General features: G+C 44.5%; 2 protein-coding genes across 5 annotated transcripts in view; one reads left to right on the forward strand and one right to left on the reverse strand.

Annotated features, from left to right (window-relative positions):
* F9 (coagulation factor IX) overlaps positions 1-16,644 on the reverse strand; it is a 155,886-nt gene that overhangs the window by 39,219 nt on the left and 100,023 nt on the right. The window lies entirely within an intron of this gene.
* The window catches only part of MCF2 (MCF.2 cell line derived transforming sequence), a 96,178-nt gene continuing 82,462 nt past the window's right edge, over positions 2,929-16,644 (forward strand). For 2 of the 4 annotated variants that reach the window (XM_060249873.1, XM_060249875.1), the window contains exons 1-2: positions 2,929-3,129; positions 16,323-16,391. In XM_060249873.1, coding sequence (XP_060105856.1) covers positions 3,009-3,129; positions 16,323-16,391 — 190 coding nt within the window. In that variant the 5' untranslated portion in view covers positions 2,929-3,008. The remainder of the gene's footprint in view (positions 3,130-16,322; positions 16,392-16,644) is intronic. The other 2 variants (XR_009555976.1, XM_060249874.1) reach the window with 2 other exon arrangements.

Consider the following 16,644-nt stretch of genomic DNA (forward strand, 5'->3'; position numbering starts at 1 on the left):
TATTCAATTGGAAGTAGGATTCAAGAGAACTTTTACCACATGACCTGCTGTTTTTCTGGACTGGGCCATAATCATGACCAACGTTCCTGCATTTCATTTTGTATCCTCAACCAGTGAGTTTGCTTGTGAACTCTGCCCCTTCACCAAAATGCTGCAGCCATTACTAAAAGATATATCCAGTCTACAATCTAGAATCAATATTTTTAAGTCATTTGTGCATATGGGCCATGCCAGTCCAAGTAGTCTTAACTCATGTCAATATTGTAAAACCTGTAATGGATTTTTTTTAAAAAAAATTAAAGTTGTAGATATGGAGCGGAGGAGGCGGATGTACATTGTATACAGATTTTAAGATGCATTTTTTCAGCTGCTTGCAAAAATTGAAGGGACTGCAATCTTAATTTTTATCTCTGGCAATTTTATACATTTATGTATAATGACAGTGGAATGTGAATGTTAAACTTTTATGAATGCAATTTGCCTTTTTCATTACAAAAAAATGCAAACTTTTGTTTGAAATAATCAATAAAACTTTGGTATGTTCTGATTAATGATGTTGCCTAATCCATTTTAATGGTTAATCCCAATTTTAGCTCTCTTCCTTGTGTTCTCTGTGCAGCCATATCTATGTGATTTCCTGGCAGAAATCCCTTCCACAGGGAAAAATGTTTTTCAAAAGCTTCCTCTTTTGTAGTGTATAGGCAGGCTGGCTAGTGACACATCTGCATGTGGACTAGTAACTCTGCAGGCACATTTGCAAGGTTCCAAACACCAATGTGATTGCTGCTTTTATATATTAGAAGCTCCACTGCACAAAAGTGTGTTCAGTGTTGGTCACGATAAATGGATGTGTTGAAAGGAGGTTGGGTCTTGTCCATTGCAGGGCCCTAGAGCTGTGGAAGGGGGGGGGGGGTGAGCTGTCTCTGTACCATCATTTTAAGAAGGATGCAATGGTTTCTCTTGGCAACAGTCATGAGCATAATCCTTCCCCCTCTGAGAACAAAACTTGACAGTTTTCTTCTTGCAAAAGAACAAGGATGGCGCCTACTTGTCAGATTCACGGTTCTGCGTTAAAATTAAACATAATTATACAACCTGCACAGAACCTGAGAGAAACAGCCTAAGTGCCTTTTCAAATGCTTAGATGGGAAATGATAACAACTGGGGAACTTGAATAGTAAAGCTGCTGTATGCAGGGATGTTTCCTCCTGAGTACTGCACAAAAAGGACAGCTGCGACTGTGGAAAAGAAGTGTTGTGGCTATTGTGTAGCTCTCACTGCTTTTATTTCAGTTGGAGTTTTTTCCTATCCCCAGGGCTCAGAGCAAGAGAGACTGTAATGCCAACATATAAAAAGAGTCATTTGAAAGATAGAAAACTAACGCACAAAAGCTAGATTAAAAACTAATATATATTTAATGCATGATATGATGGAGGCTTACATAGCAAAGATATCTTTATATGTCTGCACATACTTGTAGTAGCTTGTTCACACGTACATGTGTATACATCACTTGATGTTTCTCATTCAGGGTGACACTGTATTTGAAGACAAACATGAGAGTGCAGCTTCCTGAAAAGCAGTGTGTGCTTATCACATGGCAATTCCATCTGCCACATTCACAGCCCCATTCAGATACATACAACATGTCTTAAATACTTCATTTAAAAACTAGGCCTGGGGCTGCCTCATTAAGTACCTGCCATGTCATTTGTGGAAAGCGGATATGTAAATAATAGTATTTGCCTTCAGTCTTAATGCAAATAACCAGGAAGGGATTGGACCTCTGCAATGATGTAATTTTTAAAGAGGCAAATAACATTTGTGCTTGCGTTTCACATACAGCGTGTGTACATTCTGAATTTGAGGGAAAGTCGGTGGATGCCAAGGTAAAGCAAAATACGTCCCAGTGAGACAAGGCAATGGGAAGATTCTTGTTTAAGAAAATTATGGATTTTTTGTGATGCTTAAACGGATTTTTTTTTCTGGGCTGCTGGTGTACAGACCAGACTGACACTTAAAGAAACTGAAGGTCTGTTGGTCTCTTGATTTGAATATTGATATTGTTTGGCCCTTCCATTACAAAAATGTTACCGACCCATGAGCTAAGCAGTTTGAGGTGGAAATCCTTTGTCCTACTTTGTGAACTTTTTTTTTTAACCACACCACTAAACATTTAGCTTTTTGCCACTATGAGCGGTGTAACCTTTGACAAGCTATGTTTGTAAAGTCTATACCCGTTATTCATTAAAGAAAACCTAGTTGCAGCTAATCTCCCACCCCCCCAAAAAAACCTAATCAGATTTTCCAGAGCGTCCCTCCCCCCATTTCTTTGAAGCTAGGGATTCAGATCTGACCGAAGTCAGTTTGTTATATAGCGAGCCAGTGGAACCCGCTGCCACAAGGTGGTCAAACGGAAATCGCGCTGAGATGCATAATACCTCTCAGCATCCAAAACAAGAGGAAATGCTGTTGCTGCCATGCCTCGCTTCTGGGTTGCGCGGAGGCCTTCTCCGCCTGGCGGCTGGGCTCAAATCCGATCCGGCCAGGTTCCTCTGAGGTTCTGGCCGTTTAAGCTAGTGGCTTCAGTGATGGGCAGCCGGCCTTTGGGGGCAGGTCTCCAAGGCGCCCGAGGCGGAAGGAAGGAGGGTGCCTCGGCTGGGCGCTTGGGGGAGGCACCGAGCTGCGGCTCCCTAAGAAGCCCGCCTGAGCCAGCGCCGCCTGCGCTCCGCCCTCCTCTCCGAGCCGGTCCTGGCGCCTTCCGCCCGGAGTTCGGCGAAGAGCGCAGGCGGGTCTCTGGGCAGGCGAGTTGCCGTCCGGGCCGGGGGCGCCTGCAAGGGAGCTGGTGGCGAAGAGGGCGCCTGCCTGCCTCCCTCCCTCCCTCCCTTCCAGCAGCGCCACCTGTCCGCGGCCCGGCTGGCACTTGTCGCCGGAGCGTCCGGGACTGAGGCGCGGCGAACGCGGCTGGAAGGGGAGGGAAAGGAGGGGCTGCCGGCTGGTTGCCGGGCATGGCCCTGGCCAGGCCCCCGCCGGAGCTGCGCCTGCTGCTGACTCGGATCTCGGAGGCGGAGATGGAGCTCTACTACCAGCTCCTGCGAGCCGCCGCCTTGGCAGAGGCTTTGGCCGCCGGTGAGTCCCCCGTTCGCCGCAGCGCTTTTTCGGCTGGGCTCGGGCAGCTGCAATGCAGCCTCGCTCCGGCTGCGGGAGGACCGAGGTGGGGGCCACCCAGGTGCCTCCCTTCGCGCTCCTCCGCTTTCTCCATGGCAGCCAAGCGGCACCCGGAGGACTCGGCTGGAAGGAGACTGGAGGGAAGCAGGGTGGGTGGGGATTGGCTTGCCTTGCATCTCCGCACAGTCGCCTTGCCTAGATAAGAGCGCATCTTTCAAGCTGCTGTTGGGTGTGTGTGGCTGTGTTTAAAGGCGGCAAGACACCAACAGACTTGGAGGCTATTTAAAAGTTGCCAAGTGATCGGGAAGGGGAGACAGGTCTGCTCTTGTACTTTCAAGAAAGGGGTGTTGTGACTTGAACGTCGGTAATTTTGAACTGCTGCTGGAGACGTTGAAGTAGGGGTCGGTTAAGATGGTATTGCAGCCTTCTGGAAAGTGCGTGGATTTTGCATGAGGGTTGCCTCTGGGTTTCCTTGAGATAGAGGGGACCGGTGGGGGGGGAGGTGTATTTTCAGAATAAAGGCCCCAGAAAAGGACTCAGTTCTGTGGAATTGTTATTGTGAAATGAGAGATCACACGAGGGCACATTCTCTTATAGAAGAGTAATTTGGGGAGAGTGAGCTGAGGCCCCTGCTCTGCCCAGGGGGCTATATGGTCAGGTCCTCTTGCCATAGGCATGCCTCTCTCTCAGCCTTTGGAAAGAGACTGGGGGGGAGCTGTTTGCTAACTCCTACTCCAATTCCAGTTTCTGCCTAAAGGTAAAGGTAGTTCCCTGTGCAAGCAAGCACCAGTCCTTTCCAACTCTGGGGTGAGGAACCACCCCCTAATTGTCACAGATCAGATGCTTGCAATTCCACTCACCTGTAACACCAGCGAGATTGCAGTGGTAGAGATGCTATGGAAGCGCCGAACCTTGAGTCTGAAATTCTAGGCTGGAGCATCCCTTGGAACATTCTTAGAAGATTTAGGACTGTGGACGGGTTCATATATGCATTCTCATTGCTTGATGGCATACAACAGAATGTGTGAAGAGACTCATTTGTGAAGTGTTACGTTTGAGGTGGTTTGAAACTTCTCTGTGTGATTTGGAATAGCAGATGCACACATGCAAGTTACACTGCTGTGGATGTTGCAGTTATTGAGTAACAAAATATGTGGGTGTGGAATCCCTGCTCCCCTGGTCTCTGTGTTCATACACGATTTTCATAACACTTGCAGGTTTAGATAGACAAAATCTCTGGTGTGCACAATGGCAGTGCGGTTTTTGCCCTCAGACGAACTTTGGAAGGGGGGCTGGTTTCTGACTAAGCTGTAGTTCTAAATGTGGGTTGTAGGTTTTGTCTGTAGAAAACTTCCAGAATCGTTTTGTGTCTGTATTTGGACCAACCAAACCAAACTAGGACAAAACAGTTTATATACTACGATTATGATTATTTTGGAAGATCCTATTCTCATTAAAAAAATTACCTAATAGTTCATTTTTTGACAATCCAAAGCCCATGTTTTTGGAAGCCAGTCCAATTGTATTCTAAGGGTCTTACTCCCAGGTAAGCTTACTTGGGATGAAGAGCTGCTTTGCTTGGATTTGCTGCATGGACAGGATTGAGCTACATGGTTTTATTTTACAGCTGGTTCATACCAGAGTGTACAGGGTCCCTTTAGATGTAGGTTGGATCAGACAATAGAGGTTTTCCTATGCAGGTTGGGATGTGAGGCCACACCTGCTAACCTCTCCTTCCTGGTGCATCAGCTACCCTGCCTCCTGACATCTATGAGAAGGCTTTATGTTTGAGTCAGGCACACACATGTACAGATTATGCAATAGATTTTGCAAATACAGTTTGGGGATCAGCCACACACTCTGTACTTGCATGCACTTGATTCAAACATTAGTAAGCCCCTGTGCTGATATTTGGGGCTAGGAAGGACTGCTAAGTTGAGCCCCTTGGCTCAGTTGTAGAGCACCTGCTTTGCATACAGAAGATCCCCAGCATCACCAGTTAAAAGGACCAAAAAGTGGGTAATGAGAAACCCATGTTGCCGAGACCCTGGAGAGCTGCTGCTACTCAGATATTCCTGATCTTGGTCTGGCTCAGTTTAAGTAAGTTTTAGGTATATTTACAGGTGGGAGGAATGGGCTGTACATAGTAGAGTGAGTACCCTTTGTGTCAGGCTGCATGACTTGGTGCTGTTTGAAAAGTGTTGGATTTGAGGTGGTGTCAGATTCTGCAGTGTTAATTCTCAACTGCCTGTCCACACATGAAAATAATTGGATTGATGGTATGCTTATAATGCAATTTTAAAGAGTTGCACACGTTTTGGTACGAGCCTAAATAGAGTTACACCCTTCTAAGCCAGTTGCCTTCGATGGTATTAGAAGGGTGTACCTCTGATTTGAATTGCACTGTTGGTCATTGTTCGTCCTTCCTCCTTAGCTGCCTGTGAACTCTTAATTAAGTAGAGCTGTTTTGCATCTATCCATCTTATTTGCCTGCATTGTGAGATAAGACAATGATCACAGGGCCTTTGGGGAATGAAATATCCCCAATGAAATATCTCTCCCTGTTCATAGCAATTATGATGGTAGTGACAGGTTGAGGCTGTGGATTAAGGCTTCTGAATGAGGGTTTTGTTTTTGTTTTTTTTACAAGAAGGTATTGCAAACAGATGTTGAAGAAGAGCTTGTCGGCTGCTGAAGCCAATGAGTGCTGGCAGGTGGGATTGGAAAGGTTCTGGGAGAAGGAAGGGATGTTGTGGTTAGACTTGGGGAATGACAGGAGGATGAAGAGCTATGAGCAGAGCAAGTAGTGACAGTCTGCTCTCCCCCCCACCCTTTTCAGGCAAATGAACCATCAGTTTTTAAAAGCATGAATTTGATTTAGGATCACAAAAGTGTTGCATTTGCCAGTAGGTTTGGTACTTAATCACAAAAATGAACAAGTGGTGGAGGCAACGATATTAAATATGTAAAGAAAGTAATAAATTAGTATAACTTTTAAAAACATCAGGTAAAATTTCAGTGAACTTGAGGGATTCCCCAAATGGTCCTGTCTGGCTTTTCTTCAGGAACAGCTCAGCTGACTTTCTCTAGTTTCAAAACTGGAACAAAACAGGAATACAGCAAAGTGACAGCAACCATTAAAAACACAAGTCACCGTCCAGGGGTCATTGTGCTAAATAGGCAGCAGAACAATTTTTCCAGCTCAGAAATACCTGAAGCTATAAGGAGAGACTAGTAGGAGATACATTCTTGCTTTTAGGTTGTATTTGCCTCTACAGATACAAATGTGAGCTGCTATTTATTATGACATGTACAGCATGTCTTTCTCCCTGATAGGGACCAAAGCATCTTCCATTTTATCCTCACATCAGCCCTGTGATGTGGGTTAGAGTGACGGCCCAAGGCTACCATCAGGCTTCTGTGGCAAACAGGAGATTTGAACCTGGCTCTCCCAGATTCTAGTCTGACTTTCTAACCACTAAACCATGCTTCTGTCACATAAGGAGTGGCATTTTTTTTCAAATCAGCATGCAGGGTTCACATAGAGATTTTCAGAGTTCTTGTTACAGCTTAGCTGGCTGTTTCTAGGATATGTTCTGAGAATAAGAGCAGATTAGTCAATGGAAGAAGGAGAAGGCAGGAAGGCACAGAGGTTACTGGAGCAAAGCAGAATTAGGAGCCATGAACCTTTCTGGATGACCTTGAGCCAGTCACTCTTTCTCAGCCTAACCTACCTCACAGGGTTGTTGTAAGGACAAAATGGACATGGCAAGGTGACATAGGCCACCTTGAGCTTTCTGATGGAAGGATAGGCTAAAGATAGCTGGAGGCTGTGTTTCTGTGCTCTGTTGTTCTTTATTTCCCTCTTGGCACATTGTATTTTATCCCAAGTCCAGAGCTGTGCTTTTTGCATTAAATATGGATGCAACAACCATAGCTACAAAGCTTGTAGAGTGAATACAGGACAGTTGTGTCCCAAATGGCTTTGGGTGCTTTTATGGGTGCCTGCCTCGTCTGGAATCTGAATGAAGAAGGGATAGATGGAGATGGCTGCACAGATCATCTTCGAAAATTCGACACACATGTCGTATTAGCTGAAATAACAATCCTGCAATGCGTAGTGATAATTGTTTACCATCATAATAGAAATAATGAAATGACAGCAGATGTGTGTGGGATGAAGGCAATTTCAAGTGTAAATTAGAGGGCGGGGAGAGAAAATGGTTGAGGATGGTCCTTATTTTGATTGCTAATGTGCGCTGCAATTAGCAGCCAGGAATGCCTTGTGGCTGTTTTGTTTTTCAGCTGTGTGCTCTGGCTGTGACAGAGTAACTGTGTTGACTGGTAAATGTCCAAAGATGCCTCACCCTGAGCCAGACCGGAGATCCATTGGTTCTCCTGGGTCTTGCCAAAGTTGTTTCCTTGTCCCAACCCTGTTAGCTGGTGGTGCTACTCCCGAGACAGTATATAAAGGTCTGTCTGAATCAGTTCTTGTCCTCTGCCATGTGCTCCAGGGGGACTTGGAATTGGCCAAAGCAGATATGGCAGTTCATTCTGAATACCACAAGAGACCTTGACTATGATCAATTTAGCCTGCTTGCCTGCCTGCCTTCCTTCCATTTTCCTCATCTTAAATGCTCCCTTCTCAAAGTTGCTGTGGGTCTTATTGGAGGAAACTTATAGGCAATACAGGGCCAGTAGCAACTCTTGAGGGGGGATTTGAGGTCAGAAGTTTTGCTGTCAAACTTGAAGCTAATCAATGCCTCCAACTCATTTTAACAATCCACCACTGAGAAAACCTACAGAACCAGGTGGTGACTTACTTCTTGAGAGCCAGTGCAGCAGCTGGAATGAGCTGTCTTCAGATCTTTGCTTTTCTACAGAAGCTTGCTGAGTGACCCTGGGCCACTCACACACTTTGGGTCTAATCTACCTCAGAGAGTTGTTTTGAAAAGAATAGGGACAAATGGTAACATTATAATTCACTTTGGTCCCCATGGGAAGAAAAGTGGGGTATAAATGAAACAAAAAATTATCTAAATATATTGTGATTCAAATAGAGTGAACGTTGGGACCATCTTCAAGCCAAACATATGCTGTACCCTTGAGCTATGATACTGGCAGGATTTTTTTTGAGCAGGAATGCACAGGAACAGTTTCAGCTGGTTTGACTTCAGGAGGTGTGGCCTAACATGCAAATGAGTTCCTGCTGGACTTTTTCTACCCCCCCCCCCCCCGATTCTGGTAATCTGAGTTAGGGTTCATATTGACGGTGATTCTGAATTTTGCATCTCTGCTGTTTTGACCCCAAACTTTGTTCTTAATTTTGCTTCTGCCTTGTGCAGATCAAACCCAGGTTGCTTTGCTTTTGCAGCATTTGCTTTTTTCTCATGCCATTTTTTTCCTTGTGAAATATATTTTTTTTCAGTGTTCCATGTATCAATAAATCACCATTTTACATATAAATTAGGTATTATATGTATAAATAACATATAAATTGTATATATAAAAAGTACACATTATGAATAGTATGAATTGTCAAAATCCACTACAAAAACATTGAAATGGTTGACAAACATAAACAAACGATAAAAGAATTCATAGATCAGAGTTTTTGTAGCTGTGGGCATGACATCAGCAGGCTTCCGCAAGATACTCAGGTTGATTTTTATACTTGTTTAGTCATCACAGTGACTTGTTTTCTGATGACAGAATGAGGAAGTACGGATTTAGATTTCAGGGGAATCTTTTGGTTCCTTTTGAATAGTTCTAATGTCATCATTTAAAAAAATATATATGGCATGTGATTTTGCTCTATCCCAGGGTTGCCAGCCTGCAGGAGGTAGCTAGAGATCTCCTGGAATTACAACTGCTATCCAGACAACAAAGATCAGTTAACATGGAAGAAGTGGCTGCTTTGGAAAGTGGATTTGATGGCGCTGAAGGTCCTTCTCCTTCCCATACCCTACCTTCCCCAGGCTCCACCCTCAAAATCTCTAGATATTTCTGAACCCAGAGCTGACAGCTCTACGCTTTCCTTATCTCTCCTTTCCTGCAAAGCCACAAGTAACATCAATTCAAGGATCTAATCTTTACAGTAATAAAAATGTACTTTCACTGTCTGTAATTAAGAACCTACTGCCTTAAGGTTAAAAAAACCATTAGAGTATTAGCAGGAGTGTGTGTGTTTGTGTGAGAATAATAATTACCAATCTTATTTTGCAGACTAAAGCTGCTATTTTAAGAGTCTTGATTGTTGAGACAGTCAGCTGTTCCAGGATTGGTCTGCTCTTCAAAATGAGGAATACTTGGCAGCATTTGGATGTTTGATTTGGATTACTATTTTAACGCTTTGGGTATATGCTTTTATCAGGGCTAATAGTGGTCACTCTTCAATGTGAATTAGCAGTTGGCATTTGGAGTTTTGCAGAAATGGCTTCAGACTGGCCAACAGCCTAATCTCCTGCAATACAAGTTTAAATTGAGGTGGCTTGGATAATGCACTTAAAGTTAAAGTTGCTTTCTTTCCACCTCTTCTCCCCCACACCTCCCTACCTTCCTTCCTTCCTCTTGCGGCTCTGAAACATCTGTGTGGCTCTTATGTAAAGCAAGTTTGGCCACCCCTGATCTATACCTTACTGCGAATAGTCACTGATGGACCTCTTCTCCATATGTTTTATTGAATCCCTTCTTTGAAGCGATCCATGCTAGCCGCCACCACTTCTTGTGCCAGTGAATTCCACATGTTAATTACTCTTTGGGTGAAGAAGTACTTCCTTTTATCTGTTCTCAACCTACTGCTTATTAATTTCATTGAGCGCCCATGAGTTCTTGTATTGTGAGAAAGGCAGAAAAGTACTTTTTTATTTTCTCTATCCCATGCATAATTTTGTAACCCTCTATTATGTCACCCCCTCAGTTGTTGCTTCTTCAAGTTAAAGAACCCTAATCTATTTAACCTTTCTTCATAGGGAAAGTAATTATTTTAGTTGCTCTTTTCTACACTTTTTCCAATGCTATATATTTTTGTAGGTACAGTGACCAGAAATGTACACAGTACTCCAAACGTGCCATCAATTTATACCGGGGCAATATGATACTGGCAGATTTTTTTTTTCTTTTCATTCCCTTCCTAATAACCCCCAGCATAGCATTTATCTTTTTTATTGCTGTCACACAATGGTTTGACATTTTCAGGGAGTTATCTACCACAACTCCAAGATCTCTTTCCTGGTTAGTCTCTGCCAGTTCAGAACCCATCTACATATTTTTATACTGAGGATTTTTGGCTCCATTGTGCATTATTTCTCACTTGCCCACGTTAAACCTCATTTGCAGCATTGATGACCACTTGCCCAGCCTCAACAGATCCCTGTGGAGCACCTCAGAGTCCTCCTTGGTTCTCACCACCCTGAACAACTTAGTATTATCAACAAATTTAGCCACTTCTTTGCTTAATCCCAACTCCAAATCATGAATGAACAAATTAAAAAGCACCAAACCTGGTACCGAGCCCTGTGGTACCCAACCGCTCACCACCATCCACTGTGAAAACTGCCCATTTATACTCACTCTCTGTTTCCTGTTAATTAACCAGTTTTTAATCCACAAGATGACTTGTTTGCCCCCTTATCCCATGACTACTGAGTCTGCTTAGTATAGGAGCCTTTGATAAGGAACTCTGTGATGGTGTAACTTCCTGTGTGACACCAGCAACAAGGTCTAGGCCTTTTTCTTTAGCCCCTCCATCCCCCGTCAGTTTCCAGGAAGGATTTCATTAATCATCGTAATCACAGAGACTGCCATTGGGGTATAACAATTAGAATATCAAATTTTGCCTAGAGATATCTGAGATCAAATCCCTGATTTCCTACATGGTGACTTTGGGTTGATTACCTACCTCACAGGATTGTTGTTAGCAGGGAGGGAACCATGTACACATCCTGAGTTCTTAGGAGAAAGGGCAGTTTTAAAAAAAATCTGATAATGGATGAGCTTTTGCCAGTCAGAATAGATAGTCCTAGGCTAGGTAGTGACCAGACTTTGAATAAGGTGGCACCACTATATGTTTTAATTTTAGTGTTTGGCAAATGTAATTCAGAGTGCCTCTTTGATGACAGGCAGTGAAATAAGCACTGATATCTCCTTTTAGTCCATTTCCTGCTCTCTTGGATTTCCAAGGTAGTAATTCCTCCCTTTGACAAAGCCCTCCTCTGTTCCTTTATATATCAAATACAATTGTGATTGTACTCAACAAAGAGCAGTTGATCAGTATCAAAGAAACTAATGGGTTTTCCTTGTTGGGCCTGACAGGTGTGTTGCGCGTCTGCTGTTTGCAGATGGCGTGGGCTGAGAAGGGGAGAAAGAACAAGGACTGGTAGTGAATCCATCCCTCTTTCTTACAAAGAAGCCAGCCAAAAGCACATGTCATGCATCTAATATGCACATTTAACTGACTCTGCAACCTTTTAATGGCCCATCCTTACCTCCCAATTGAGCTTCAGATATTTACCAATTCCCTCCCACAGACACATACCAACATTAGGCATTTATGGATCAAATATCTTAAAGAGAAACAACACACTTTTCAGTCACAAATAGTACAATCCTAAAAACACTTTTCGGGGAGTAAGTGCTACTGAATAGAGCTGAGGAGGATTATGAGAAGACTTGCTTAGAATTGCTCTTAATTCCCTGGAGAGATTTGTGATTCATCATAGATGATCACCAGGAAGTGGTTATTGGGACATTCTGTTACCACCTTGTAGTTTTGCTTATGGTTTCTTGCTAAGCCATCTCCAATGCTCAGTCATAATTCATCCCTTTTTAATGGATGCTTGCTGCATGAGAGTCAAGCGTATAATCCTAAATGGGTTTTTATCCCTCCCTTCCATGTAGTTTGCAGTAATCCCCACCCCACCAGCTCATGATAAATGCTACTGGCTAGCAAATAGGGTTGCCATCTCCAGGTTGGGAAATTCATAGAGGTTTTGATAATGGAGTCTGGGGGAGGGACCTCAGAGGGATATAATGCTGCCGAGTTCAAATCAACCATCTTCTCCAGGGAAACTGATCTCCTTAGTCTGAATAGCTATTGTAATTCTGGAGGTAGATAACTCTAGTGACACATGACCCAGATCTCCAGAGGGAAAACTCTAGACAGTGCCACATCGTGATTATATTCATTTATTCCTACTGAGTGTGCTACCGTCTCCCACTCATGTAGTTTTAACCATGCATTCTTCCAAAAGAAACTTCAGGGACCTTGATCAGACTGTGATCAGGGCCTGTCCCTGATAAATAGGGCCTAGTTGGGTGATACCCTTGCCACTTCAGACTGCAGTGGAATATTGCGTTTTCCATCAATATTCTGTAAAGCAAGGAAACTAACATCCTAGCAAGTAGAAAATAAAGCACTAGCATCCTAGTGGCTGGGCTGGGCTAGAATATTTCCTCCTAATGTTCTAATTTCTTAGAGTCAGGGCCGGCTTACTGACTAGGCAAGCTAGGCATTTGCCTAGGGGGCTGAGAATGGGGTACCGAACTGGGCTCCCCCCCTGTGCTCAAGACAAATGCCTAAGTTAGTCTCTCGCCGCCACCACCACCACCGCTGCCCACCACCCTTCCCTTCCACAGTGCAGCACTGTGCTGCGCTCCACCTCCCCCCAGTGTGATCAGAGGAGCACCATGATGAGGCTTGGCCCTACCTGCTTCAACAGGGCCCAGGCTTCTTCTAAGTTCTTTGAAGAGTGCGCTGGAGGAGGTTCCAGTTATGAGGGGGGGGGGGGGGAGAAGCCTACTCCAGTGCCTACTAGCCCTGTCGAAGCTAGTATGGTCAAGCCTCGTTGTGGAACTGCTCTGATCACGATGGAGCGCTGCATTGCAGAGGGCGGGGGAAGGCAGTGGGGGGGTGACAGACAAGGAGCCTGCCTGGGGCGCCATGTGCCCCAGGGCTGGTACTGCTTAGAGTGATGTGTGGGGGGCAGGTAGGAGAACATTTTAAAAAATGGCATTTTCTGCCTCATACATGCCTGCACTTGTGAAGGGGTACTGGCAGTTCTACTAACCTGGGACTTTTACATCTCATGCCACATGGGTGGATCAGACCATGCTCATCCCATGGGCTCTGAAATGCACTTATGCTTTCTTTGGTTACAGCCATGTTTTTCCTCCAGAATACTGAAACTTGAGGGTCCACCTGCTTGTACAGTAATGGAATGAAAATCTTGGGTTGAAAAAATGCTTGAGTAGTCTGTTGCATGCTGTTTGGGGTCTTCTGTTTTTTTATGCTTTTGTGCATTGTAATTAAGAGCAGTGGGCTCCTTGGTGATTGTTTTATTTATATTTTAAATTTCTGAATCACCCAGTCTTTGACTGTACAGGGCTCTGAGCAATTTACAGCAGGTTAAAAACTTCAACATTACATTATTAAAATACAACATAAAAACCTTGAAATCAACAAATCCTTCAATCCCAATTTAGTAGTCTCCTGATGACATCCATAATTTAATTTAACACCAACTGTGGTCTGTTCTTCTATCCCATGGGCAGGTTAAGGAAGAGGCTGAGGTGGATAAGGTGGAAGAAAGGAGGGTGCCAGCTAGGACAGAAAACTGTTGCTGTCCTCAGCCAAAAACCTGGCAGAACATCTCTGCCTTGCAGGCCCTGTGGAGTTGCATTAAATCCCGCTGGGCCCTGGTGGAAGCTAAAAGAGAGTTCCACCAGGTCAGAACCATGGCCAAAAAGGCCCTGGCCAGGGACCACCAGTAGATTGCTCTCAGCGAACTGTAGCGCTCTCCTGGGGACTTACCAGAGGAGATAGTCCTGAAGATATGCAAGTCCCTGATCAGTCAAGGCCTTAACGATCAACACCAAAACCTTGAACCTGACTCGGTACTCCACTGAAAATCAGCGTAGCTGGCACACGCAGGTTGTATTTGCGCCGTCCATGGTGTTCTCATCAGGACATGCGCTGCTGCATTCTGGATCAGCTGGAGTTTCTTTTTGTTTTTGCATCATTTTCAATCACTGATGATAATAAATAGGGACATCCTGTTCCTTTGCAACAATAAAAAGAGCTTTGCATATGAAAGTGTGGCTTGTTTGATGTGCACTGGGAGCCGTTCATATCAGAATATCATAAATACTACTTAATTGTGGCAGGGGGTGATGTCAGCTCATGGTGTTTCAGTGGCTACATTGCCTAGTAACTGCTGGTGCTGAAGCACCATTTTCCTTGGGACTGTGAGACGACAGGTTTAATAATAGGGATTGTATATTGTGTTGTACGCAGGACTGTGCAGCCTTTGGTGGTGATTTGGTTGAGGTGGTGTGATGGCATGGGATGAACAGTTTGTTGACCAGTTTCAGTGAACGAAGGGGCAGTGTCGGTTTGACTGGCGTGAAAACCTTACAGAGGATAGGGAAGTGATCCTGAGGTGGAAGGGAAGTCAAGGGACAAGAAGCCCAGATGGGTACAAACTAGGTAATGGAGAGCAAAAGTAGATAGCTGAAGAAAAACAACCTGAAGGAAAGTTAGTGTTGAATGCAAGTTTGAAGAAAATGTAAAGAAGGCAGTGTTGAAAATAAGCTGAATAGAGAAGGAAATCTGAAAAAAAACCCAACCCTTTGTAATTTCTCAAATGAGAAGGCTCTATGTGCGATGAAGAAAAGGAACTATGTGCAAAGGAAGAAAAGAGAAAGGAGTGCCATGGAAGCTGGAAAAGAGTCAAAATCACTAAATAATGTAGAAAAGAAATGTTTTGACTTGAAAAGCGAGTATTTAAGGAAACCATAAATAGTGTGGAGCTGGGATCCCCAGTCTTTCTGAGCCTGTGGGCAACCTCTGGAATTTTGACATGGCATGGTGGGTGCAGCCGCGAAGCAACTGCTACAAATTGGCGGCTGTAGGAGGCAGAGCCAGTTACACAATGGCTGCTGTTGCTTACCTCTATTCACACCAGATCCTTGCACCATTGTGACAGCTGCTGCCAAAGCAACTTTAAAAAAATCTGCACTCCCATCAGAAGCCTTATTAGGCAAAAGTCCCTCCTAACCCTGTCTGTTTTAGAAAAACATGTTGCAGGTGCCAGGAAGGATGTTGGTGGGCACCATGGGGAGGGGCCTGGTGTAGAGATTTTATGTATTTTATTAATACATTGATACATTGTAAACTGCCTTGAGCTCCATAAGGAAGAAAGGTGACTAATAAATATTATAAACAAATAAATAGTGGCATGAGCACTTTTCAGTTGATGGCTTTAGCAGGTGTGGCAGACATGCACTTGGGAGAGGGAGTGTGATGGCTGACCTTTCCCCTCATCACTGTGTGCACACACAGTCTCTGGGCATGTAAGCTTGCTTGGGTTAGCAGGTCCTCCCTGGCCACCAGCAGGGGATGGGGGGTAGGGTTGCCAAATCCAGGCTGGTAAACTCCTGGAGATTTGGGAATGGGGCCTGGGGAGGACAGGGATATAAGTGGGGGTACAATGCCATAAAATCTACCCTCCAAAGCATCCATTCTCTCCAGGGGAACTGATCTCTGTAGCCTTGAGATGAGTGGTAATTCTGGGAGAGCCCCACATCCCCCCTGGAGTCTGGCATCCTGAAGCTTGACAGTGCAATCGGGAACAATGTTCATTTTTGTGGAGTTTCTGATCATACACAAGGACATATGCAGTCCAACACACTGAAGTAAGGGTTTGCTGTCTCCTTCTATGCTTACACACCGAAGTTCACTGTAGCCCTTTTTAGATGTTACAGTCAAACATACTTGAAGCTTGACAACCCTACACATCGGGAGTGTGTGCTACTGATATATGTAGTTGCCATGTTCTCTGAAAGGGGAAAGTGGATTTTGCATGCACATATAGCTTCTCTATATGCTGCATGAGAAAGGTTCTGGGTGGTATGTAACAAAGCTGAAAATCGGTATGTTGTCCCTTTCAGACAGCGTTGTGACTGTGTGCATCAGGAGGGTCTCTGCATGCTTGCCAGCCTTCCAGTGTACATGGAATATAATGTCTGGAGGTGGCATGTATGTGCCTCTCATCCTTGATGGAGGGGAAGAAAGTAAGAGTCAAGGAAAAGAACTGAGGACTGGGCTCAGGTTTCATTACAATTAACTCCCACATTTCATTTTTTGCATCTGCTAGGAGCAGCTCTCCCAACTCAGGCGAGGGACATTGCTGATGATTTGAAGAAAGAGTTAGCTTTCCTGTCTGGTGAGTGTGGAAGACTTTCTCCCATCCCTGTTGCAAGGCCTTGGACTTCCTGTTGTTGTTTTTTAAATTCTTTCCTGTGTTCCTGTTGGGGTTGGAGATGGTTATGCAGCATGCAAACATGCGGTGAACGGCAGTGTAATCAGAAGCCTCCCCTTTGATTATTGTCACGGGCTGAGGCACCTGCTTTGCATACAGAAGGTGTCAAGTTCAATTTCCGCTGCAAGGATCTTGGGTAGAAATTTGTCCTGGGGAG

This window comes from Heteronotia binoei, chromosome 11 (genome assembly GCF_032191835.1).
Source record: "Heteronotia binoei isolate CCM8104 ecotype False Entrance Well chromosome 11, APGP_CSIRO_Hbin_v1, whole genome shotgun sequence".
Taxonomy (NCBI): domain Eukaryota; kingdom Metazoa; phylum Chordata; class Lepidosauria; order Squamata; family Gekkonidae; genus Heteronotia; species Heteronotia binoei.